Source organism: Python bivittatus, unplaced genomic scaffold, assembly GCF_059951505.1.
Source record: "Python bivittatus isolate LINGU-HERP-01145 unplaced genomic scaffold, Pbiv_v1 ctg000410_np1212, whole genome shotgun sequence".
In the NCBI taxonomy this organism is placed as follows: domain Eukaryota; kingdom Metazoa; phylum Chordata; class Lepidosauria; order Squamata; family Pythonidae; genus Python; species Python bivittatus.
Window position 1 is genome coordinate 11909819 of NW_028277067.1, and position 25392 is coordinate 11935210.

General features: G+C 42.2%; 1 protein-coding gene across 1 annotated transcript; it reads left to right on the plus strand.

The window, feature by feature from the left end:
* Positions 1-13706: 13706 nt before the first annotated feature.
* Positions 13707-25027, plus strand: NXPH3 (neurexophilin 3). The gene is made up of 2 exons (XM_007433941.3): positions 13707-13763; positions 24146-25027. The coding sequence occupies exons 1-2, from the start codon at positions 13707-13709 to the stop codon at positions 24887-24889; spliced, it is 801 nt and encodes a 266-aa protein (XP_007434003.1). The 3' UTR covers positions 24890-25027.
* The last annotated feature ends 365 nt before the right edge of the window (positions 25028-25392 follow it).

Consider the following 25392-nt stretch of genomic DNA (forward strand, 5'->3'; position numbering starts at 1 on the left):
GTTTGGTCAAGGACAAAATCGTAAGTACTTTTATAAAAGACTTGAAATCTTTTATGGACTTCTTTTTTTAATATAGTAACTTTATTCAATTTTTGAATGCAAAAAGATAAAAACTAACCAGAACTAGAAATCAAGGAATAGGAAAAAAGAAAGAATAAAGAGAGAGAGAAAAAGTAAGAGTGCACAAAGGTAGAGAAAAAGAAGAAAACAAATGCAGAAAAAGAATGACTTCCGACTTCTTTTACCGCAGATATAAGTAAAACATACATTAAACTCTTACTCTAAGATTTCAATTTAACATCCATTTTTTCTATAATCTATTAATTTTACTAATCATCAAGTCCATATATCATAATTTATTTATTTTTCTCTTTCCCACAAAAAGTCCAAAGGGGGGTTCCATTTAGCGTTAAACCTTTTATGGACTTTTTGCTGAACATGAAAAAAAGTGAAATGGTGATTTCTGGATTTGATGATTGAAAAAGGATTGAATAAGGGGCTGAAAATTCTATAATGTTTAAGAGGGAGGAGGGATAGTAAGTTTGTTTGCAACTGTGGTAAAGAAGGTTGGAAGTCGCTCCTTTAACTATCTTTTTTTAACTCTTTCGTTCTCTGCACTTTTTCTTCTCTCTTTCCTTTACATATTTCTGCATCTGTCTTTTATCTATGTAAAAACTCTCAGTAAAAATTATACTGGGAAAAAAAGAAAGAAAGAAAGGACAGAGAACTCCCTGCCACAGGAGGCACCAGTGAGCTCACAGCATACCTGCCTGTCCCTTGCAGGGCTTCAACTCTTAACATGTATCTTCATTCAATCCAGATTTTTGATTATGAATGCCCAAGACACAATAAACCAATAAACATCAAGCTATTTTGCCCTTTCTTGCAAATTTCATTCAGGTCAGAAAGGAGCCTCAGAGACCTCACCCAACAAGGGACCTAGGCTCAGCCTTGGGGCTTTGCATGGAGGGGCATTGGCCGAGGCCCACTAGGGCTGCAACCAGCAAGTGATTCCCTCAAAACCATAGGCATATCTGGTCCCAGGAGTCTAAACCTGGTGGTCTCTGGCTGACTCCAATTGGCACTTAGTGGCTGCCTTTCCCCTAAAGCTGCCTTCTGCAGCTCTACAGCTGGAGAGCTTGCCTGAGGGAGAGTGCCAGGCTGAGACCTGTAACTTGCATCAACATTTCCAAAAGGAGCCCGAACAGTGGTAAGGCAAGCAGGCAGCTATCTAGGGCCCTGGAATACCTGTAGTTAATCCTGAAAGCATGCCCCCACCCTCTAATCCAAGATAACTCCAAAGAAGAAAGGAGTAACCACAGCCCATGGATAACTTTACTTGGGGGTGGGTGGTGAAAGAACTTTCCAGATTTATCCATTGTAGCAAGCTCCACCGTTTCTTATTGCATCCTTGGTGGGCTTGCTCAGGGAAAGTGATTTACTTCCCTTTGCTTACCATTCTATTAATCTGGCGCCTTCCAGATGCTTTTTAACTACACCAGGGCTGAGTTTCCAAAGCAAATATGCCATTTTACAGCTTGGTGCAATGGACTCTAGAAGACCAGCCATATTTTGAAAGAGGGAGCTCATAGACTCCCTGACCTGGAAATGTTGCTTCCACAGTAGTCCTCTCTCTGCTAATACTTCCTTTCATTCGCACACATTTAGCAAAGAAATCAGATAGCCCCACTGCCGTATCACTGCACTTTGGTGTTTTCTTTTTTGCCTTCTTTGGTTTTATCCAAGGGACCTGAAATTATGCAGATACCAGCTTAAGCTGGCAACCAATTAGCTTTTGAAGTTTTTAAGAGCTCCTGTGCCCTTAGATAAATGTTTTGCCAGTTCAACCCATTTTATTGCTTCCTAATACATTCAGGAGGGGATACACTAATTATAAAAGCCTATGCACCAGCCTTACCCAAATTTGCGCCTCTGGGTTTACTGGATTTGAACAGCTATGATCACCACAAGCACTGATCAGCTTTGCTGGTTGGGGATTATGGGAGCTGTAGTACCACCCCATATGGGGAAGTCAGCTCTGCATATTTATCTAAGGAGAAAGTCCTGCTGAACTCAGTAAGATGTACTTCTGATAGACATGTATAGGATTGCATTGTTAATTAATCCTCAAAATAGCCTCTCTGAAATTGCTCCAAAGTTAGCCTCTGCTCCTGCAGGGAATGAAGCTTTAATTACTGGTTTTGAATAATTTTTCCCCCTTCCTTTTCTCTCTCTCTCTCTCCTGTATAACAACCAGTGACATTTAACTATATATGCCTTTTAAAGCATGTGTGTGTATACATATTAAGCTTCTGAAATGTGGAAACTCTGAACAGAGAGCAAATAAGAACATCTGCTCTGAATATTCAGTGCTTAATTTCTAGAAGACAAGTGGCAGAGCTGTCTGGAAGTTGTATTCTCTTGTCTGTAAATTGTTTTATCTTTGGTTCCCCAGAAACATTACTGAAATCCAGCCATTCTGCTGCTTTTCACACCATATTTGTTTTAAGTATCAGAACAAGTCCATGCAGCATGATTCAACCTTAGGCACGATAAAACATCTGTCACAGTGGTCACATAAGAGGGTAGCAAATTGATAGGTATTTCATTTATTATTGTTGTATTGTGGGGCGGATTTTCTCTCTCAGATTGTGAGCTGGGATTAGAATGTACAGGAAGTCCCCAGTTTAAGAACGAGTTCTGTTCCCAAGGTCTGTCCGTAAGTCAGATTTGTATGTAAGCCAGAACAGTATGATTGTTTAATACTGTATAAGGAGTATTGTGTAATGAAGTCAAATCATTGTGAATTTAATTTGAATCATTGTGTATTTAACTTGAATTTTGCTACAGTAGGCTCCATTCTAACTATGGGTTGTCCACAAATCGGGCATTCTTAACCAGGGGACTACTTGTATATCCTAGCAGGCCCCAACAATTCAAGAAGGTGCTCTCCTGATCCTGCCTTGGGTCCCCATTAAAAAATATATATCTGGCCTGGTGCTCCAAGCTCTGGACTGTGCTGCTGTTATAATTTCCCATTGTATCTCAAGACACATCACCACTTGGATGTCATGGAAATTTTTTGAAGGAGCTCTACCAGGGTTAAACACACTTTGGGGTCTGAGGACATTGGGAATTCTGAGAACATTTCGTGGGTGCTCTCTCACAGTGGGATGCCAAAAAGAAAAGGCCATCGTTGAGGGAAGGGCACAGCCAGTCACCAAATACTCAGAAAGCAAAGTGGTGACATTGTTCCTTCCTCATCTCTAACATCTTCCTCCCCCTAAGAGGCTCCATATTGCTCCAGGTTACATCTGCCTTAACTCAGAGAAGATAGGGACACTTCCAGACAAACTAGGTAGCTATCCACTACAGCAGTGTTTCTCAACCCCAGCAACTTTAAAATATGTGGATTTCAGCTTCCAGAATTCCCCAGACAGTATGCTGGCTGGGGAATTGTGGGAGTTGAAGTTGACATATCTTAAAGTTGTTGAGGTTGAGAAACACTGCACTACAGCAACATCTGTGGGGGAGGAGGTAAAATCTCCAAGAAGATGAGATGCATTATGATCAAAGACCCACTGCTATCTTGCAGATCCTGAAACACACACAACCTACAAATGCACATGATCCACTGTTTTATTTTCCAAGTGCACCAGTGGGTCCTGTTTAAGTCCAGAGGCTTTCCTAGAAATAAAGATGTTTGAGGCTTGCAGTTAGCTTTGCAGTGTAGCATTCCAGCTTCCTGTTTAATTTCTTTAATTAAAAGAAATAAACTAAAGTTGGAGGGGGCAGGAAGCCTGGAGGGTACCAAAGTCTCCTTTGTCTACAGTGTAGTGGATCCCACCTGCACCACATTGCTTACCAATTTCCTGGAATCAGTTGCTTGAAACAGTACTGTCCCTCTCAGTCTGTGAAATTATGAAAAGGGAGGGGCTCCATCAGAAACCATTGGGCAAAGGCAGTGTTTCTCAGCCTTGGCCACTCTAAGCTATGTGGACTTCAACTCCCAGAATTCCCCAGCCAGCCACTGGCTGGGGAATTCTGGGAGTTGAAGTCCACACAGCTTAAAGCAGCCAAGGTTGAGAAACACTGGGCTAAGGGCTCATACTTCTGTGGCATTGGATGTGTTCCTGTTCTTTTTACCATCATCCTAGTTAAAAAAAAAATAACAATTTTTAAAAAATTGACAACATAATTTTGCAATTATGCATTTTTTTAAAAAAATGTATAGCTGTATGGGTTTCTTTTATTGTAGCCCCTCAATTTGGGATTGCTTTTAGTATTACTTTGAATGAAAAAATGGGTTAAACGTTACAGAAAAGTGAAGAAGACTCCTCTCATTCTTAAAGCTGGCACTGTTTGGTTGGGGGGGGGTCTAAATAATTTGGGAAGCAAAAGACTCCTCAGGGGTGTCTGCAGAGGGGGAGGTAAAAGTCAAGAGGGTGGCTACAACTTTAAAAAGTGGTGGGGCTTCAATTGCATGTTTGCAGCTGCCCCCCTGATTTTTTTGATCACCATCACCACCACCTTTCCCCCCAGATGCCCCAGCTCTGATTATCAGAGCTTCCCAAAGCAGCCATTCTGTGTACAGCATTTGTCAGTATCCTAAATACTTAACTTGAGCCAGGACTCATTCCTGAAACCTATTTTCAATGATTGAATTAAGGTGATCCTTTACATAATATTTATATTTTTCTTTTTATATCCCAACTCCCAAAGGACTCATTGCTGTTTACTCTTAAAAAGAACATTTATCTACAACAATACACCATTACTTTATTAGTACAGGTAGTCCTTGCTTAACAACCACAATAGGGACCAGAAAATTGGCCATTAAGTGGGGCAGTTGTTAAGCAATTCACCACATGACTGGGCTCAATTTTACAACCATTTTTATGACAGTCGTTAAGCAAATCATGTGGTCATTAAGCAAATCACGTGGTCATTAAGCAAATTCTGGCAAAACCATGTGATTCATTTAATGACCATCCTAAAAAAGGTCACAAATCATGATCATGTGACCATGGGAAAGGACTGCAAATAGGGGACATGTTTGTCTGCAAGTTTGTTTTTTCCCCCAAATGTAGCTGAACCAGATAGCCCTTCAGGCTGAGGATTTTCCTGAACCCACCAGCCCTTAGTGAATTAGTAGGCTTCCCCTTTTGAGTCAGAAGCTCTGACTTCCTACTAGAAGATGTTGACGCAGTGCTGAGCATAACTGTCCTCAATTGCCAGCATGAGGCTAATTTTAACAGAGCAGACATGCATATGTTTATTCCACTGAGTTACAAAGGTTTTGAGTCCAGTTAAACCTAGGTAGCTAGCTTCCCCGCTGTGAGGACATTCAGAGATGTTGGAGCTACAATTCCTGATCATTTATGAACATTGTGAGAGTTGAAGACTCAATAGATCTGGCAGGTGAAAACCTGGGGAAAGTTCATGTTTTAGTAAAGATGGGCCAGCATTTGTGAGCCAGGGCTATTTGCTAAGGAGAAAAATATTGGTCCTGCCAACATGCTTAACACAATACAGCCCCATTAACACAACATCATTGCCCTACACAATAATGATGCAATGTGAATGGGACTGTGTTTTGTTGTGCATGTTGACAGAACCAGGATTATTTTTCCTCTTTGTTTGGGGAGGGTTTGGTTTTAAACAGTATTAAGTCTATCTTAGAGTTTATGTCAAAACTTTCATGTATTTTCTGCTTCAGATTAGCAAAAAACAGCACCATCAATTTTCAGCCACTGTGGCTGAGAGGCTCTTGGATTCCCAGAAAAGAAAAAGCACTGTGGCTTCAAGTTGCCCCCTCTCCATAGGATCACAGCCTGAATAGGTCAGATTGGCTCCGCATATTCCAATCTAAAAAATAATTAATTACCAGAGACTCTTCCTCTAATTTGTCCATTTCAGTTTGCTTCTAGTAACAAAATTAGATGTTCATCTCTTGCCTTTCTTGACCATAACCAGTTGACCCATTGTCATCACATCTACTCCGTAAAACCAAAAGGGCTTTATAATCTCGCTCTCAAAGCTGTTCAACAGGTGAATGAGTTTGTGATGAAATATTGCACCAGCTGATATCAGTTGCTACCATCCCCAAGTTTCCTCTGGGGACCTTGCAGGGGAAAGAGCACCAGGTGTAATATAGGCCAGTTAGTTCAGCTAAAAATGGCAGAGAAGTATTTGTACATTATTTCTGCCACTGCACTAAGATAAAATTAAACCTTTAAGACAAATAAATAAACCTGCCAGATATTTGTTAGCAAAATGAGGAGATTCTTGTCAAGGTCAGGTTGATTTTTTCAAATGCCACTTTCTTCTCTGCAATCTTATGTTTAATTTTCTTTATAAATAGGTACTAATATTTTATTGGCCCCAGCCTTGGACTATCAAATGAAGGGCTAGATTGTGCTAAGTCATTGCTTGTTTTAACCATGGGATGTTGAATAAGCCACAACTGGATACATTCCCACATCATGCAAAGGCATAAATCATATTAAGCTGCAATGGCTGGGCTCCTGCATTGCCGTGACCTGAAGGCAAGCAAGCCAAATTATGGTTTTGTGCAGCATGTCAACCCAGATGCTGACAAGATTGGCTACCAAGTAAAACCTTAAGAACCATTTAGTTTAATGGCAGGAGAAGCTTTTCCCACTATACTTCGTGGACTGGGCTCCTGCTGTAGGCCTTTCTCAGAGGTGAGTGCTCTTTTTAGCTCAAGGAAATGTTGGAAAGAGACTGTGTAAAGGGGCTTGGGCCCTTACGAGCAGGATAATTTTCCAGAACCTGAATGGAATGGGGCATTAAGTACACGGGAAAAGCTAACAAAATTTTAAAGTTGGCCAATAGGCTGGATCCAGCTTGGGGTTGCAAAGAAAAAAAAATCTTTCAATGCATCTCTGTGGGAGAGGCAGCTGGGCAATGTCTCAGAATGCTGATTCCTCCTCCTTTCTCAGCCCCTTTCCTTCTTCCTTCCTGGTCACCAGGTCCCTACTAGCAAGTATACAGCCCATCCTCTGCTTCCTACTATACCCACGCACACAGAGACAGATGCAACATAAGGAGACAGCAGAAACACACCCACATGTGCAGACACAAATACACAACAGGTTGCTTTGTTACATGGAAGATAATACAGATACCTCCTATGGCCACTGCTGGTAAAGGAGAAATTCCAGAAGCTATGCCTGGCACGCTTTCTCAATCTTGTTTTTATTCTTTCCAATCCAACACAGTGTTGGGAAGAAATTATATAAAGCGTCTCAGGACTGTGGCTCATCTGAGCAACTCTCTAACAACTGAATAGAAGGTGATCAAATCTGATATGGGTGGAAAAGCCAAGAAAAGACAGATTGTGTTTAAAAATGAACCAGATGTAGACAGATAGGGAAAAATCCAGAAATTATTTCCTAATTGCATCTCTATGGATAGGCAGGGGGGTAGGGGCTCAGAATATTGCTGATTCTTCCATTCTAAGCTTCTCTTCTGTCTCAGACAAGTGACCAGTCTGGAGTAAGGGATTAGAAACAAGTCCAGAATGCCTGCTTTGGTACCTTGCAGAGTTTTGCTGGAAAACCATTTTACCAAGTATAGATTTTTTTTCCCATCATTGCCCTCTCTGTGTGATAAGACCAACTACATTTGGTGCCTTCTCCCCACTCTGGGATGTAAACAATTCTTGCAGAACAACTTGATTTGTAAAATATGGCTTTTTGGTGTGCTGAAGTATGAATCCCATTTAAGATTGCAACTGTCTGCACCCCAAGATTTAAGGGCTGTGTAATTAGCAAACCGTTCTCCTGATGCCATCTTGGAGATGCAGCAATACAGACTTTTTTCACCTGTTAGGTTTTGCTCTTTGCACAGTAGCTTCATATATATATATTTTTAAAGTCAGGTGCTTTGCTAGGTAAGTGGAAAGAGAATGGTATTTCTACTGAAAATGCCTTTTCATGACCCAAGAAATCTGCAAGGTGGAAGAATAGTTTATCATTCTTGATGGTAAGGGAAAGACTTTCTGCACATGTTCAGAGATATGAACCTGATTACTATTTCATACATGTAAGAAATGGAGCATTGATGGGTTCAGCTAAGCCACTCTGATTTGCATGAATTGTTTTGTTTAGATTTCAGATCTCAGTTCATAATAGTTGCTAAGCCATAGTTTTTATTAGCCATGGTTTGTTGAATAAGCCACAATGGCTGGTTTCAGTCATCTTCCTAAGCCATAGCTAAATAAACAATATGGTTTAGCGTGATGTGTGACCCAAATCCCAGGCTGGATTCATATATTATGCTAACCCACAATTTTAATCATGGTTTGTTGAACAAGCTGCAATGGTCCAGTTGGTAAGTCATAAAACATAGTTTACAAGCAAGTAAAATAGAAATAAAACCAAACAATGTTATGGTTCAGTTTAATGTATGAATTCTGGTATATTCTATCCATTCTTAGCTTGGCCATAGACCTGGTTCAATTACTTCGACTATAAGTGCTGAAAACTTTGCTTAATGTCTACAGTATTAGCTAAGTACTGTACAGGAATCTAGGAAGCTGTGTTATACTAATCCAGATGAAGCCTGTGTTTGCATGAGAGGCTTCTTCATGATCTGGAACCCAATTTTCTGGCTTTGCACACACATTGAATCCTCAACTAACCATATGGGCTAGGTTTAAATAACCTAGGCTAAAATTTGATTGGCTAATTTGCAGCTCAGTGTGTCATGCAAACACAGTCTATTTGTCTGTCTTGTTCTCACTGACTGCCAGTGGTTGATCAGAGGATCTGTCCTATCACCTGCCACTTAACTCATTGGCTGCATTCACATAATCCACTAAGCTGTAATTGCATAACCAAGGTTAAGAACAGCCATGTTTTATAGCTCAGCATTGTGTGGAAAACAGACCACTATGGCTTATTCAAAAAATCAACATTTAATACAATGAGTAAACCCAGCCATAGAATCATTTTGGTGCTCTAAATAAGGGATACTGCAAATTGGATTTGAACAATAAAACATTCCCTATACTTGCTCTACTTTTTAACACGTGAAGATTGGATTTGTATAATATACCAGACTAGACTAAAATAGAGTAGGTAGTGCAGTATGTTATGGGAACCTAACCATTTTCTTAACATTTTGTATGAACAGACTAGCATGCTAAGCCATAAAATGGTTGGGTTTTGGCTATATATATTATATAAATGCAACTATGTTTTGTTTGCCTGGGTTTAAGGCTTAATGAGTTATGTGAACCCAGCCAGATGGAATGGGTGAAATAAAGGTAGTCCTTGTTTAATGACTACAATTGGGATGGGCAACTTGGTCATTAAGCGAAGCAGTTGCTATGTGAAACTGCAACTGTGCTTACTATCTTACTTCAGCTTTCCTTTGCTTTACAGACCTGTGAAGACTGTGAATGTGAGGACTGGTTGCAAAGTTACTTTTTCATCACCGTCGTAACTGTGAACAGTTGCTAAATGAGGACTACCTGTAATGCTTTTGAGCAAACTTCCTACTTTAGGTGTGGGATATGTGCGAAATTAGAATCCAGTCTTGGAAAATGCACAATGATATATTTATTTTCCTTGAGAAAGGGATCTTTGTATTGGGAATAATGGGATAAATTATATTTTTCTGTATAAAATTGAAATAACGTAGTAAGCTGCAACAAAAAGCTTTGAGTCTGTATACTGTGTGTTGGGAATAGGCAAGAATAAAGTGTAGAGGGAGGGAGGAGCTAGTCCTCCTCTTGGTTTTTGAGTATGAAGCTTTTTATCCGTAATCAGATGAGGCTGAATTAAGGAGAAGGCAGAAGAATCTACCAGGCGTGATGTGATACCTCCATGAGTCAAGGGGCTCAAAACCAGAGCCCGTGCCCATTTTATGTCCTGTCCATATTTCAGATCCAGGTTGCTGAGCAGAGCTTTCTGTGCAACCCCCTCAGCTCCAGAACCTGTGATCTCAAACCGGAGACCTGCCTCTGAAGAGAAGCAGCTCCCATGCAATCCCAACCAGGATCCAACATTGAGGAATCTGGGTCAGCCTGCTGAAATGTTCAGTGAGCTCCTGTGCAATTTAGTCCCATTTTTATTTGCATGTTGCATGTGCATATTTTAAACTTAAAGAGCAGGTTCCCAAACTCAGTGGAAACATTGATTTTCTTTTTTGTAAAGCAAGGGTGATTAATTGGTTTGATCTGATGTGGGCAAAACTAGTTGGATTTCTATAGCTGCCGTGTGCTTTTTGACTGATTATCTTTGTAGTGCCATGATGCCCTTAGCCATGTAATCAAAGTTGACTAAATTAAAAAGAAAAAGGAACTATCAAGCAGTGGAAACATTTGTTCAGCAATCTGCCTTCTGAGGGGCTCAGATTATTCTAGTGTGTCCTCAAGGAATGTCATCCCTTTTCCTAACAGAACTTCCTGTGGGTCCTCTGCATTTATCAGCTGCACTGCAAGCAGAAATTAAAGCAAGGTATTCTTCGGTACTGGAAAATTCTGCATCTGTTTCATTTTCATCTGAAATGGAACTGTTAAAGGCACAGAGGTCTCGCAAAATGGAACTTACTATACACTTGCACCTGGCTTCTGGGTTCCTTATTAGATCTCTGAGAGAACCTGCATACCACATATCTCATGTTTCAGACCAGATTTGAAACGGAGTAACTTCTTCCTCCAGTCATGGACCCCATTTATCTCCTCCCCTTGCTTAAGGGAGGAAGAACCATCCCAAGCCCATCACCTCTGCCTCCTCGGCTATCCTGTTTCCCATGGAAGATATCACTGGAATGTTACTAGCAGGTTGAACCCATGGTTGAAGGAATCCTATGATATTACCTTGACCAGATGTATGCAATCTGGACTACAACTTCACAATCCCTTGCTACTGCTATGCTGGCTGTGGCTGATAGGAGATGAAGACTACAGTCCTTGGAGGGCATGAGATTGTCTATCCCAGATCTTGACCAACCCCATTCTCCTAATGATTTGAATGTGCCTTTTACAGACAGGTTTCACAGAAGCCATGATTTCTTTAACCATGGTTTATTAAACAAATCACAACTGGTTGGGATCACATGACCTATGAATTATGGACTAATGTACTGAGAAAATCTAGTCATGGAGTGAGGCCATGGCTCCATTTAGCCCACTATTTGTCTAGCCCAACCTTCCTAGGCTTGCCAATATCTTTACAGTGGTGTGGACTACATTTCTCATGTTCTGCAGTGTGGGGAAGTCTGTTGTACCCAATATCTCAGGTAGAAACTCTTCCCAGTCTACACTTCCCAAGAAGCTTTTAAATGGAGGATCTGTAAACTGACCTTTAGATTTTCACTGTTCAATGTTTTGTGTCCATTGCACAGAAGCACAGTCTCCAACTTTTTGCATTAATAAAATGCCATCTCTTCCTCTGTTTGTAGAAACCTTAGACAAGAATTCTTCCATTCCCTTTTAATGCATCCAATGCATAATAAATCATGGTTTCACTGACCATCCTATCGGTGTGAATGTCTCCCCAGGTATCATCTTGGGAGAGTGTTGATACTTGATTCTCCTAATCCACAGATACGGTAGGATGAGCTGGTCCCCTTTTGCTATCTGCTAAAGAACAAGCCAAGACTGAGAGAACCAGCTTGAAAATATCCTTGCAGAGAAACCACCAGTTCCTGGTGGCCTTAAGTACCATATTTTCCTAAACTTTCAAGAAGTCCATTGTTGCTTTTCTCTATCCAGCTCCAATGTCCAGTCCAGCATGTAAGAGGCTGCTAGATTGCCTCTCTAGTCCCTAGACCAGTGTTTCAGCATGCTGGCTGGGGAATTCTGGGAGTGAAGTCCACACATCTCAAAGTTGCTAAGGCTGAGCAACAACTGCCCTAGACTTGTATTTTGTTGTCCAGTGGTACTATCAGGCAGGGTTTTGCTACAGGACAGAGGCCATTAAGTACAGTTTTTTTGTCTCATCCAAGAAAAGGCATGTCCATATCTTCATGTTAATTCAGAAAAGAGAAGTTTTCTTCTGAGATAAGGCAGTCTAGCTACTTAAATAGTATAATTCTTGAGTGTTATTATCAAGTCAGGCTATTGTTCCTATTAATTCAAGACAATCAATTCTAGATCAAGCATTTCTCCTAAGATTTCACCCAATTTTTTTTTTTCCTAGCCCTACTTGAAGAAGCAGGATATTGAGTCTGGAATCTTTGGCATGCAAAGCCTATCTCTCCCCACTGAACAACAGCACCACTGGTTTAAGCTACAGCTGACCCTTAATGTATATAATAGGTCATATCCAGTCTCTTTGTAGAGTGATATGTTTCAGGGAGAAAGGGAAGATGAAATGAAATGAAATTTTTAAATGATTATACTACTAAAATATAAGAGCGCTAATGCATAAATGAATCAAATCTTAAGTGACAGGGGAAAAAAGGAACAAAAATAAACAACAGATCAGAGCAAAAAGCTTAATTAATATTCAGGGTATTTTTCAAATGGGCATGACTCACGGGGAAGTTCTCTTGCACAAGCTCCTTTACAGCAAATTGGACCTGCACAGGAGCACACAGTCCATCCTCATCAGGCTTTAAGTAGGAGATTGTCTAGGGCAGACTGTACCCGGTGTTAATGGAGGCAGAAAGTATTCCTAGGATTTGTCATCTCAGACCCTGAAATGTTTCAGCCCAGCCTTGCATAAATCATACTGAGATTCAGAGATGTGGTGCAGTCCTAACACAAGTGGAGGACACAGGTGGGGAAAGGATGACCTTGAAATTCAACAAATCATCAGAAGGTGGGGGGAGTAATGAGAGAAGGAACAGAGAGAGAAGTGGGGGGGGAGGGAAAGGAAAAGAAGATCAGGGAGGGGATTAGTGTGTGTGTGTGTAGGGGGGGAATTGGCAGATAGTGCATTGATAAGAGTGGACCCCCCAAAAAGGTGGCATTTTGGTGAGGGCCCCTCTGCCTTGGCAGCACCACTGAATATGAGGTTGGGGGTGGCTGGCTTGGAGATACCGAAGGTGACCCTTCAAATCCTGTGATCAGTCACATCGGGGGCTTCTCTTTCCCCTTCAGAAAATCCCTTGCTGAACCAACTCACCTATTTCCCTACTCTATCATAGCCTGCCTCCTTACCCAACCCTGTAAAATGCTACTAAAAATCTTCCTGGTCATCCTGATCCTGGGTGATCACAGCATTACTGTATTCCTCCTTGCCTTTCTTCAGCTTTCCTCTCTTGGATCCCAGCCTGACTGGGCAGGGGGTAGATGGGCCGGAGCTCAGCTCTCCTCCTCCTCCTCCTCCTCCTCCTCGAAGTACCACAGCAAGTTTCCAGTTCAGGGCTGAGTTTCAAAGTTTGCAGACAGGCAAGGGTTAAGGCAGGACTCCGCTGCTCCAGCAGTGGCACCTGTCAGTGGGAGGGAAGCAGCGAGAGACTGGAGTGAGTTTTGCCCGAGTCTCCAGCAAAGCTGGGAGCAGGCAGCAGCCACATGGAGATCTCCAGCTGCAGAGGGTAAGAAGAAGGCTGCATTTTGCCCATGCCTGGCTCGAAGGAGACTGCCGAGACGAAGCCTGGAATGGGGGGATCCTAGGAGGCCAGAGGCCAGATCACCCCCCCCCCACACACACACCAAACAAAAACAAGGAGGCACTACAGAGCTCTCTTAGATCGCTAAGGAGGAGAGCAAAGAGGCTGAAAATATGCAGCTGACCCGGTGCTGCTTCATATTTCTTATCCAAGGGAGCATCTATCTGCTGGTGAGTGACCGAGGGGCTGGGGAAAGGGTGATGTTAGTGCTAGAGATATGGCCTTGGCAGGTGTTAGATGCAAAGCCAAAAGGCTGCTTCTTAAACCGCCTTCTTACATTAGTATGTCCAAGCAGTTTCATGGTCTGCTGTCTCAATAGCACTTCTAGTTCGGCATGCGCTGCGCTCTGTTCTCCAATTGTCCTTGCACCAACTTCGCCGGGCAGGTCACTGCATCTTAGCTTTCAGAGGAACCTTCTGTTCAGGACTATCCTTCCGTTCATCTTTCCATAAATGCCACCTCTTTTTCCTTTGCAATGATTCTCTGCTTGGGCTTTTAGCAGCAGCCTATTAACAGTTACCGGGATATGTTTATTTTGCTAGATGTATATACCGCCTCTCTTTCAGGAGCTTAAACAGGGCACTACATAGCATTCCCTTCCTCCAGTTTCCCCCCCACCCCACCCCAAACAACAGCCTTGCTGGGCTGGGTCGAGAGAGACTGCCCCAAAGTCATCCTGTGAGCTTCCATGGCTGAGGACAAACTTGACCAGATCTTGTCAACACTTGAACCACAGCTCTGTAAGGACACAGATTTTGAGACAGGGAGTTGGCATTTCTGCCAGAACAAACGGTGTTTTGCAGCCCTGAGCGCATGAAGAGAAAAGACCGAGTCTAGTGCTAAAAACAGCTTATTGAACTGTTACAGATCTCAGATAAGTGAGCCAGGCCACACCTGACAAGCAGGAAGTTGTAGAATCTCCAGCCAGGTTGGCTTTCATGGGGAAGGGGGATAGATTGATCCCTTCTCATAGCAATATCATCGGCCCCAGAAAACTCCATCCAGCACGTTCCTCTGAAGGATCCTAGAAAGCCACTATGCACGGCAGTCTCTTGTCCCCCAAAGAAGATGAAGAAGATGCAATACAGGGGAGTGAAATAATCTCCCAAACTCAGGGGGGTGCAAAGGGAAGCAGCTGAGCGCAGACAAATATAAAAGTCTGCCCCTGAACGAGGTTTCTAGCTTCATAGAGAGATTTGAATCCAATACCAGACACCCGGGCTGAAATAAAGCAAATGGCGTGACTGCAACAATATATTTTCTATCCCTCCTCTGTACAATGCAAATAATTTTCCATCTATCTTCTGTAGGAGACGTCTTCTAAGCGGCTGCTGAAATTCACAACATTTAATTAGCAAAGTAGGCCATAGGAACAGAACAGGTTTCAGCACTAGCGCTGAGAAGCATTGTTTACCTATCAAAAGAGAGGAAGCATTTGCGTCAGTCAGTATGAAAAGGCACAACCACAAAGTTAATTTTAAAATCCTCCCCCTGATGCTCTGGAGTTGCGAGTTCAAGATGGGCTGTTTGTGGTTTGATAGACAGCCGCGGACTCCTGTGATCCAAAGTGCTCACTTCTTTGCTTGTTTTTCTCCAACAGTGGGGAAGGGAGAGGAAACAGGGAAATGGTCCTGAGGCTTTGTAAACAGGGATTAAACGTGAGGGTAAGGGCAGAAGGTATCCTTTGTCTGGAATAGCTTGATCAGCCTCACTGAGAACTGCACAGACCTCTTGCCTCCCCGCCTCCTCCTATTGTATCTTTCAGCCCAGGGAAAAGCAGAAACCCCACTGGAACTAGGGCTTGATGCCTCATCTCTTCTCAAAGCAGCAGCCTGGGTTGCAACTGAGAACAGTTTCATGTTCTCCAGTGCAGACAGTTACAAACAGACCAGCAGTCCTATCTGCTAAACTGCTTTTCCCCAGTTGTGGGCTGTTCTTTGCAAAAAGGAAGAAAAAAACATTCTGGTCTACAGGGAAAGGAGCCCAGAGTTTTCTCTGGCAGCTGAGTGCCCTCGCTCCCTGTGGATCTGGTGCTGCTCTCTCTTCCTCCCAGCGCTGCAGCTGGGCTGAACAGACTGGGTTTGACTGGTTGGATTTTGTAGTTCCCTCCTGTCTGCTCAGGGGTTGCCTCTGTCTGTCGCCTTGCCTACTCACCCATCCTCTTTTTGAAAAGATGTACCCTCTCGCACCAGCGAATGGATTGTTCAAAATCTGTGGAGACGGAAATAAATTGAATTGCGCCAAGTAGCAAGATTGCAATCTCTTGTCCTTCCTAAGGGGGCAAGTGGGGAGGGGCCAATTTTGTCTGCCAAGATTCTAGAAATTGGAAGGAGCCAGAAGACTTCCCTGTTGCAACAGGAGCAACCTGATTCAATAGAATCATAGCTCTAGGACTTCCAGTCAAGTATCCTCAGCTCAGAATAGCAGCAGCTCTCCTAGATCGCAAGGAAAGGTAGTTCCTAAATACTGTATCTCCCCTGAATCTGGGTTGGAGATGCCTGAGATGGAACCCAGCACTTTCCTAATTGTGCAGTTACATAAATTTGGACTCCCTGTGTAATGGCCATATGTCCCCTCCCATCCCTTTTTAGATACGAATGTAGTTATCTCACTGACTTAAAAATGAGGCCAGCTGGCTCTTCTGGGGACATCTAGGGGACCATTCACTTACCGGGGCCCTGGATATTTGTCTTAAGGTTACCACTGGGCTTTCTACCTGCAAAGCCTATGCACTGCTCTTGAAATGCAGTGTCTCCTTAATTCAGGAGTGAGGAGATGATGAAGCTCCTTCAACCAAACCCTCCAAAGCTCCTGGGCTAGAGGATGTTTTCAACCAGGTATGGTCAATCCTTACAATACAAAGCAAGCACTTAACTCTAAAATGGGGGTGGGGGAGAGATCTCTTGTTTTGGAAGTCTTCCATCCCATCGTTGCCTTTTAATCTAGAAGGTACAGCAAGGTGTTTTTGTGTCAGAAGGATTTTAGTGATTTTAATTTAATCTTATACTACCGACAGATGCACTCGGGTAGTATCCTTCTTAAAAAATATGTTGCATGAGAGGTGGGGGGTCCCTTTGTAACACTGGGATATTTTAATGCTGTTTTGATGTTCCAGAAGACAAGGAAATATACTGTTTTTAAATAAGTAATGGCCAAGTGAGGTAGCAACTGTTGTTTCCATTTTCAAGAGGTGGAAATTGAGGAAGTGTTAGAGACAGTCATCTAATGAATCCAGAGTGGAGATGGGAGTTAGCATTAATGAAGAATTTTTTTTAACCCCCTCCCCCCATATCTGCCTAAAGAAGGGGTTCCATTTAACAAGTCTACCAGCCATGGAGCAACACAAGAGCTCCTATGCCATCCTCTCTATACATCTCCTCCTTCTAAACTGCTTGCAGCATCCAGGATCACCATAAGATGAATATATAAATAGCCTGGGAAACTCACTTACTGGCTATAATGTCATAAAACAGACAGGTCTTGTTTGGGGCCCAGCATCCAGAGGGGCAGTCCCAGTGGCTCCCTGGATAATATCAGCGGAGGTACTGTTAACCCAAGCCAGTGTTGTCCAAACTTGGCCACTTTAAGATGAGTGGACTTCAACTCCCAGTTGCTGGGGAATTCTGGGAGTTGAAGTCCACTCATCTTAAAGTGGCCAAGTTTGGACAACACTGACCCAAGCAAATGTACAGAGCCACCCAGTGTGATGGACATCAGAGCTGGAGGTCAAAGATTCTTGCCAAAGAAGGTGCTCATCCAGATGCTGCATGTGAGCAATCCTGGGAATGTTACTGGTGGCACCGCTCATTATTTTTGTGAGTGACACCATTCCGAGCAGCATCATAACTTTGCAAGGTTGGTTGGGTCAAAAATAACGTGCGCTCCAACGATTGTGGCCTAGCCGACTTGCATGGTTGCTTAAGTCTGCAGTCTTAATGCCATCGTAGGTAAATAAAAGTTCTTATGTTGCAGTCAGAAAGGGGGATTTTAAAGAAAAAACTGTCTTTTGGGGGGGTTGTGTGTGTGTGTGTGTGTGTTCTGGGAGGGAATTCTTTTGTAATATTTGATGCATTCAAGTAAATAGCCACCTTGAAGGCAAGCCAGTATTAGCACACCAAAAAGCCATCCTGAGCAGAGGTTTATTTATCAAGTTAATATTTTCAGCTACTGTGCTAGATTGAAAGTGTGAAACCAGTATTCCTATCTCATCCTCAGCTGGAATTCTCCCATTCCTAGGACGGGAAAATGGGCAGCCTTCTGAATGAACTACAGTTGCCAGCGCCTGTCCCCAGTGGCTCTCTTGACTAGGCATGCTGGGAATTGTCTCCAGGGAATGGAGGGCCACAGGTTTACCACTGTTGCTGCACACATCCCAGGCTAGGAGAAAGTTCCACTCAATCTGGTGATTTTCTCAGCAGGCATGCACTGGTCTGCTGCTAAGATGGTATACCAGCAAATATATGAATTGAAAATGATGCTTAGATCGAATGAGTAATATAACCTTCCAATGTGTTAGTCATCCTGCCAACAATGCCACAGGGTTCTGCACACATCACCTTGCCCGGCAGCCACCCCTGCCCTCCTCTTCTCAAATAGTTTTTAATGGTAGAAAAGAAGTTGTGCAGTTTTTAAAGAACCACTTTTATAAAGTTCCTTGGGGGAAGCCAGCAGGAGATGGCCATGTCTGGTTCAGAAAGAACTGTCCTTGATGACATAGACCCTCAAAGAACAAGGTAGAAATATAAGCATGTAACCCAAAAATAAAAAATAAATAAATGTGGACCAATATGGTGGGCACTATGGTACCCACCAGACTACAACTCCAGAATTCCCAGCCATCAAAAGCACCTGAGCAATATGATAATTATGAAATAGAAGTCAAGGTCATCTTATGGATCAATATTGGATTAAGTGCCCAAAGCAGAGAGTAAGAACAGATGGACAGCTCTTGCAATAGATGCATTTGAGTGCTCCTCCACCCCCTGCCCCCCCCCCCCCCAGGATTTTTATTAGGATCAGTGCTTTTTAACTTGTTCCTAAGCTATTTGGAGTTAGGAGCAATCAGGAAGTTTTCTGACAGCATCAAGGTATTTGGGATGGTTAAAAGAAAAACAGCTTCTGAAAGGCTACCAAAGGATCTCTTCAAACAATGAAAGCAGGCATTGAACTCACACATGTGGCACAAGGTAAGCAACTGAAGTGGTGGACATGGGGAGAGAAAAATCCTGATTTCATTGACAGGGTATGAACAAAATGTGACTAGCCAGGAGAGGAATCCAGAGGGTTTGGTAGATACTTTAATTAAAATGTTTACTGTGGCTGCTGTCAAAAAAAGCAATGCTCCTTGTTGGGGATTGTTAGGGAAGCAATTAAAAACAAAACTGCCAATATAAAAACTGTGTATAAAAATGTTCTAGGTGCAGAGAAAGTGGGGAAAGGATCATTTTCCTTCTTCTTTCACAATTCTTGAAGCCTTAATCATCCAATAATGCCAAATGGTGGGAGAAAAGGAAGCACTTTGCACACAGCACGATTAAGCTGTGGAATTTGCTGCCACAAGATACAGCAATGCCCACAATTTAGATTGGTTTGAAAGGGAATTACAAGACTAAGAGGAGGAGAAGAGCACTGCTGGACCAAGCCAAGGGACATTCTAGGCCTCAATTTGGTGTCAAAAATTGGCTAATCCGAAGAATCCAGGGAGCTCACAAGCATAATCAGGAAGTATCTGTTACTCCAGAGCAGCTTCTATTTAAGGAATGTTGCCTCTGATTCAGTAAGCGGTATGCAGCCATCAGGACTAATGGCCACAGATAGTCATCAGTGTTTCATGAATTCGCCCTTCATGTTTGGTCTCATCCTCTTTTCAAGCCATCTATGCTGATGGCCATCACTATATAATATGAAAGCAAATTCCAGAATCTGGGGAACATTCTCAATGGTTATATATAACCTCCAGTATCAGAAGCAGAGTACGTCCCTGAAGTCCGTCGTAAGAAGGTGTTACATGCTCCTCACTTGCTTATGGGCTTCCATCCAAAATAAATTTCCTTATCTCTTGGAGAAAGGGATACATGCCAAATAAAATATTGGGGCAACAGGTTTCTAATTTGCATGTTCTGGCTAAGAGAGAGGACTGTAGCCATATGCAAAACATCTCTATTTCAGTCTCTGGCATTTCTCAGTTAAAGGTATCAGGTAGCAAGTAATGGTATATGGAGAGTTTTTGCTGCGTGTCAACATATACAGTCTTTGCTACTTTGCCCCATTCCAGGACATGTTGGATGACAATTCCCATAATTCCAAAACAGCATAATGTCCAAGCTAAATGAGAATGATGGTTTTTGTGGGTGGATTGCCAGATTTAGAAAAGTTGGAATAGACAATATGGGGTAGGTGGAGAAGTAGTCTGGCCATCCATCAGACAGATTGCTATGATGCCATTAATATGAATGCTAATGGGAGATGGGGGGAGGGACAACAGCTGGTGGCTACATTTCTTTATCCCTCCAATGTGCCCATTCTGGAAAAAGGCCTTCCAATGAAGTCAGCTTTTAAACATTCATCACACTATTGTTGCTTCTATAATTATAGTTATTTCACTGATTGTTTTAAGAATAAGGAAGTGTCCAGACTACCTCTGGACAGTCTTCAAGCATCACCATGAACAGACATTTATGTGTTTGTTTTATGGCATTTCTGTTGTTGATATGGTCGGTCAAGTTGTAGCCAACTCCTAGTGATTCGATGAATAAAAACTCTCCAATCTGTCCTCTCTCACACCACTTTATGCAATTCTTGCAGTTGCATTCCTGTAGTTTCCACTACTCTGTGTACCCACATCATGTACTGTTGATTTCTCCTTCTCCTTCTCCTTCTCCTTCTCCTTCTCCTTCTCCTTCTCCTTCTCCTTCTCCTTCTCCTTCTCCTTCTCCTTCTCCTTCTCCTTCTCCTTCTCCTCTAGCCCAGCATCATCATCTTTTCCACTGATGCATCAGTTCATATTATGTGTCCAAAGAACAGTAGCTTTTGTATAGCATTTCTAGGCTGCTCCAATCCCAATAGAGGAAGATAATGAGGTGGAGATGAGAAGGTGAAAGTGCTGCATCTGCATAGGTTGATGGGCACGATCTGGGCTTTGCTTCAAACAGCAAAAAACCTTAGATTGGTATTGCAAAAACATTTATTTTAACAGTGAATGTCAATTGCAAAAGTCAGGAACCTGATGCTTGCCAAGTATCTTTGGCTACAATTCTCATAAGCTTTAGTTTTGCATGAAAGTTGATTGGAGATTGTCAGCATCACAGTCCAAAATATTTTGAGAACACCATGAATCCTGGTTAATTCAATGGGAGATATATTGGGGACCCTAGGGAAACATTAGCACCCCTTTCATTCCCATTAATCAATGTTGAAATTTCCTTCTTTTTATATGATATGGGCTATATTGGAATAAAAGACTGGAGTGGTCCCTGCCAAAGGATGGTATATAGATTAGTGAAGCACTTTTTATAGCTTTCTGAATTCTTTTTGTTTATTTATAATGGTCACACAATTCCACCATCCTATTAAGCTTTTTGTTTGTAATTGTTATATTATGCTAATTTTACTTTTGTCCACTGTGTTTTTAATTAATTGCTTTCTGTTTTCATTTCTCAAGTGCCTTTTCTTCTGATGGAAAGGTGGGATACAAATCTGATCAATGAAATTTATGAAATTTCCTCTTGGAGAAAGGGGAGGTGCTGGCCATTTACCAAAGAGCCTGGATTCTCTTTAAGCTTTCCCAGGCAATCCAGGAGCAGAGAGGAAGAGGCTGCGGGTTCCTCTGAACAGCCCCAGAAAGAGACTGCATTGCAGGAAAGCCACTGAATATCCCAAGGCTGGAGCGACTGAGTCTTGTTGTCCTAAACCAGTGTTGTCCAAACTTGGCCACTTTAAGATGAGTGGACTTCAACTCCCAGCCAATCAGCCTGGATTTAATGGGTTCCAAGGGTCATTCTAACATTGGGCAAGTGGAAACAAGCAACATTTTGCAACTACCAGTCTGTACCATTCATTTTAGTATTTCTCCTCCATCTGAAGGAGGAGACATCCAGATACCAACTATTATTTTCTTTGCCTCATAGCTTTCTACCACTCACTGGGCGAGCCAACCAATTAAAAGGCCATTCAATCAGTTAAGTGCCTGGACTGAATAAATGTTAGCATTCCCAAGGCAAATACTCAGTGGTGCATCTTCCTTCTAGAGGTTCTGGGAAGAAAGAGGTTTCCCTCCCAAAAAGAGAACAGTGGTCTTTCGTTTCCTGAGATGCCACAGATATATTTCATCTCCTTTTAATGGGGAGGACATGACATTTCCTCTACAGAAACAGTCTTCTACACTCTGGAACCCCCCCTCCCCCAGACGTAGTGGGACTGCAATTTCCAGAACATCCAGCCATGCTGACTGGGATTGCAGGGAGCTGCAGTCCCAACAGATCTAGAGGGTGCCAAGTTGGGGAAGCCTGCAGTGGCACCTCCAAGATGGAGGGAAGGAAGACCATAGTAGTTCCTATGAAAGATGCAGAGTGTGGAAGGATTATTTTTTTCTGCACTGTTTTAATTCTGCCTAGTGCCTTACTCCTGCAGCTCTACCATCTTTAGGATAGAGTCAAATTTCCTGCTTTCTTAAATCATTTCTGCTTTCTGTAATCCTGTGAGCTCTTGGATAGTGTTCCCAGGACCATACCTTGGAGGAGGAAATCAAATGCTAGAAATCTCCCAAAGCTTTGGAAGTTTTTGCATCAGAATTCTGAATTCAGGAAGGAAACATGCAGAGGGATGAATTTGGATCTGTAGGATCTAATGTTCCATTTCCCTATAGAATCACAATATGGGAAGGATTTAAAACCAGTTTCGGGGTCTATATACAGTGAAGCATTTTCCTGCATCAATAAGGGAGTAATGAGAGGGGAAAATGTGTTCTTTTGTCCTAATTCAACAATTCCATAATTTCCAACATTGGAACTCTTTCAAAGTCCACATAGGATTGTGCTGCTCATTGCCCTGCTTGTCTGCTTTGTCTTTGCTGTTCTTCATGCATGCAACTCTGTGTGATGACACCTCTTGTCTAGAATTGAGACATCCTGATGAACCATTGTTTATGGTTCAGCAGTAAGCCTTGCTTTTCTCCTTGGTCCATATCTCCTCTCTCCCTCCCATTTTCTGTAATGAAAAAGCCCTGTGGCTTTTGACTCTGTTTTCATTCATCAGTTTTGTGATCCTGCCAAACCATGGTTGATCTTCACTTTCATTTGCTTAAAAAAGCAATTTTCTCTTAGTAGTTCATGAAGTTGTTTTCCTTCAAACAATTTTTTAATTTTTTAATATTTTATTATTTAATGGGCTTATAGGGCTACCCAACTCCAACAATGTGACTCTGGGTAGCAATATGAAAGTATACTCTTTCTTTCTTTGATATTTGATTGTTTATTAGATTTAAATCCTCCAGAAGCACAAGGTGGCATACATTGCACTTCTCCTTCAGTTTTTCTGATAACAATACTGTGAGCTTCCATGACTGAGGGTGGACTAGAACCAGGGTGTCCCCAATTTTAATTTAACATCTTAACCATATGATATTTTCATGGGGGGAAGGGGAAAGGTACACAAGACTGAGGGTTATCTGGGTTCATTTTCATCATGATAAACCATAGCTTAGTGCATGTTTCAAATATGTCTTGCCTTCTCTCTTCCCCATTCTTTTAAAATGAATTTTGGAGCCTTTTTCCATTCATTGTTTGGCTTTTTCCTTCATACCCAGCCTTAACAAAATCAAAGGTGATGCAATTCACCTGCTACTTTATCTCTCATTTTGCACATCTCTCCATTTGGGAACCATATTGACAGAGACCTCTCTGTCAAGCAGTGAAATCTATTCATGGCATTATGTAATAAATGCACAGAAGCAGGAGTTTCCTTTTTTCAGGGTACTGGGCTTTTTGCTTGCTGTAAAAGCCATTTTTTCCTGAAATTAAAAGGTTTATAAATATATAGAAAGTACTTATAGGCTACTCATATATCACATTACACTACAATTTAAAACAGACACACAGACACACACACAATGTGCTCAACAATCACAGTGCCCTGATCTGCTTGTAATACTAAGTCTTAATCGGTAAAATCACACATATGAGAAACCAAAAGAATTAAACCACATTATTGTGTGAGAATCAAGCTATAGACAAAACTTAGAATTGTCATGGTTGCCCTGCACAGGTTCTCCCCATATAGGGGCCAGATTATATACAAATACAATCTGGCATACAAATAAAATTCTTTGTAACAGTCTGTATTCCCAGTCAATGGCTATGTTGACTAAGTTTTCTGGGAGCTATAGATACAATTGATCTGAAGGACAACATGTTGGGAAAGTGCTTTGCCACTGTTCTGACTGTCAGAATGATGGAATTGGAAGGGACAAAGGAAGGGATTTAAAATCATGGAGTCCAGCTGCCTCCCTAAAGGAAAAATAGATAATGAGATCCTGCTGTCCTCTTGTTCCATATAGGTGATCTGTGGCCAAGATGAGGCAACAGAAGAGGAAGAAGAAGAAAATGGAAAATCCTCCAAAGCTCAACAGAGACCCCGAGTGCAAAAGAAAAAAGGCCAAGTCTCCTTAAAATCCTCTGTAACCCCATCTTACTTCCAGAACACAACTCTCTTAGAGTTGGCCTCTAGCAACACACAAGAATTTTGGAATATCTTAGACAGCTTGTCCAAGCAGGGACAAAGCACACAACCGCGTGGAAGAAGAGACTCCCTCACCAACCCTGGTCAGTTCAAGAAAATATTTGGGTGGGGTGATTTCTACTCCAACATCAAGACAGTAAAACTCAACCTCTTAATTACAGGCAAAGTGGTTGATCATGGAAATGGTACAGTCAATGTCTTCTTCCGGCATAACTCCACTGGCCATGGGAACATCTCAGTCAGCTTGGTGCCACCAAACAAAGCAGTTGAGTTTGATCTTGAGCAGCAAATCTTCATAGAGGCAAAAGAATCAAAGATCTTCAACTGCCGGGTTGAGTTTGAGAAGGTGAGCAAAGCGAAGAAGACTACCCTGTGCACTTACGACCCTTCTAAAACCTGTTTCCTGAACCACACACAGAGCCAGGTCTCCTGGGTTTGCTCCAAGCCATTCAAAGTTATCTGTATCTACATTACCTTCTACAGCATAGACTACAGACTTGTGCAGAAAGTGTGTCCTGACTACAATTACCACAACAATGTTCCTTATTACCCCTCCGGGTGATGACATACCTCTTTTGCATTTAAAGCAACCCAAGTCTCAAATGCCACTTGACTGGGGACCGGGGAAAGAAAATAGACTACAAAAAGATTGAACCATGCCTCACCAATGCCAGGCATACCACCTGGCTTCTACTAAGAGATTGAGAGGACGTGAATGGACAAATCATGCTTGGAACACTTTACCCTTTCATGTATACATTTAGCCAAAATATTTCAGTGCTTATGGTGGAAAGCCCAAACTGCACTTTCACTTCATCACTGCTACTTAACAAGAGATGCAATCCATCAGGGGTGTTACTGTTGAGATTTGTATCTGTCAACAGCCACATTTGGGGGGAGCAATCTGTAGGAGGCCGTGTATGCAAGAATGCATAAGACTCAAGCAACAGTGGACAGGGTCAGGACCAAGAGTGGATGGGGCCATATTTTGCCTTTTGACAGCTCCTTTTCCCTTTTTGTTATTGCTTTTTATAGTTTGCTTCTTTCTCAGAATCCCTGTGACTG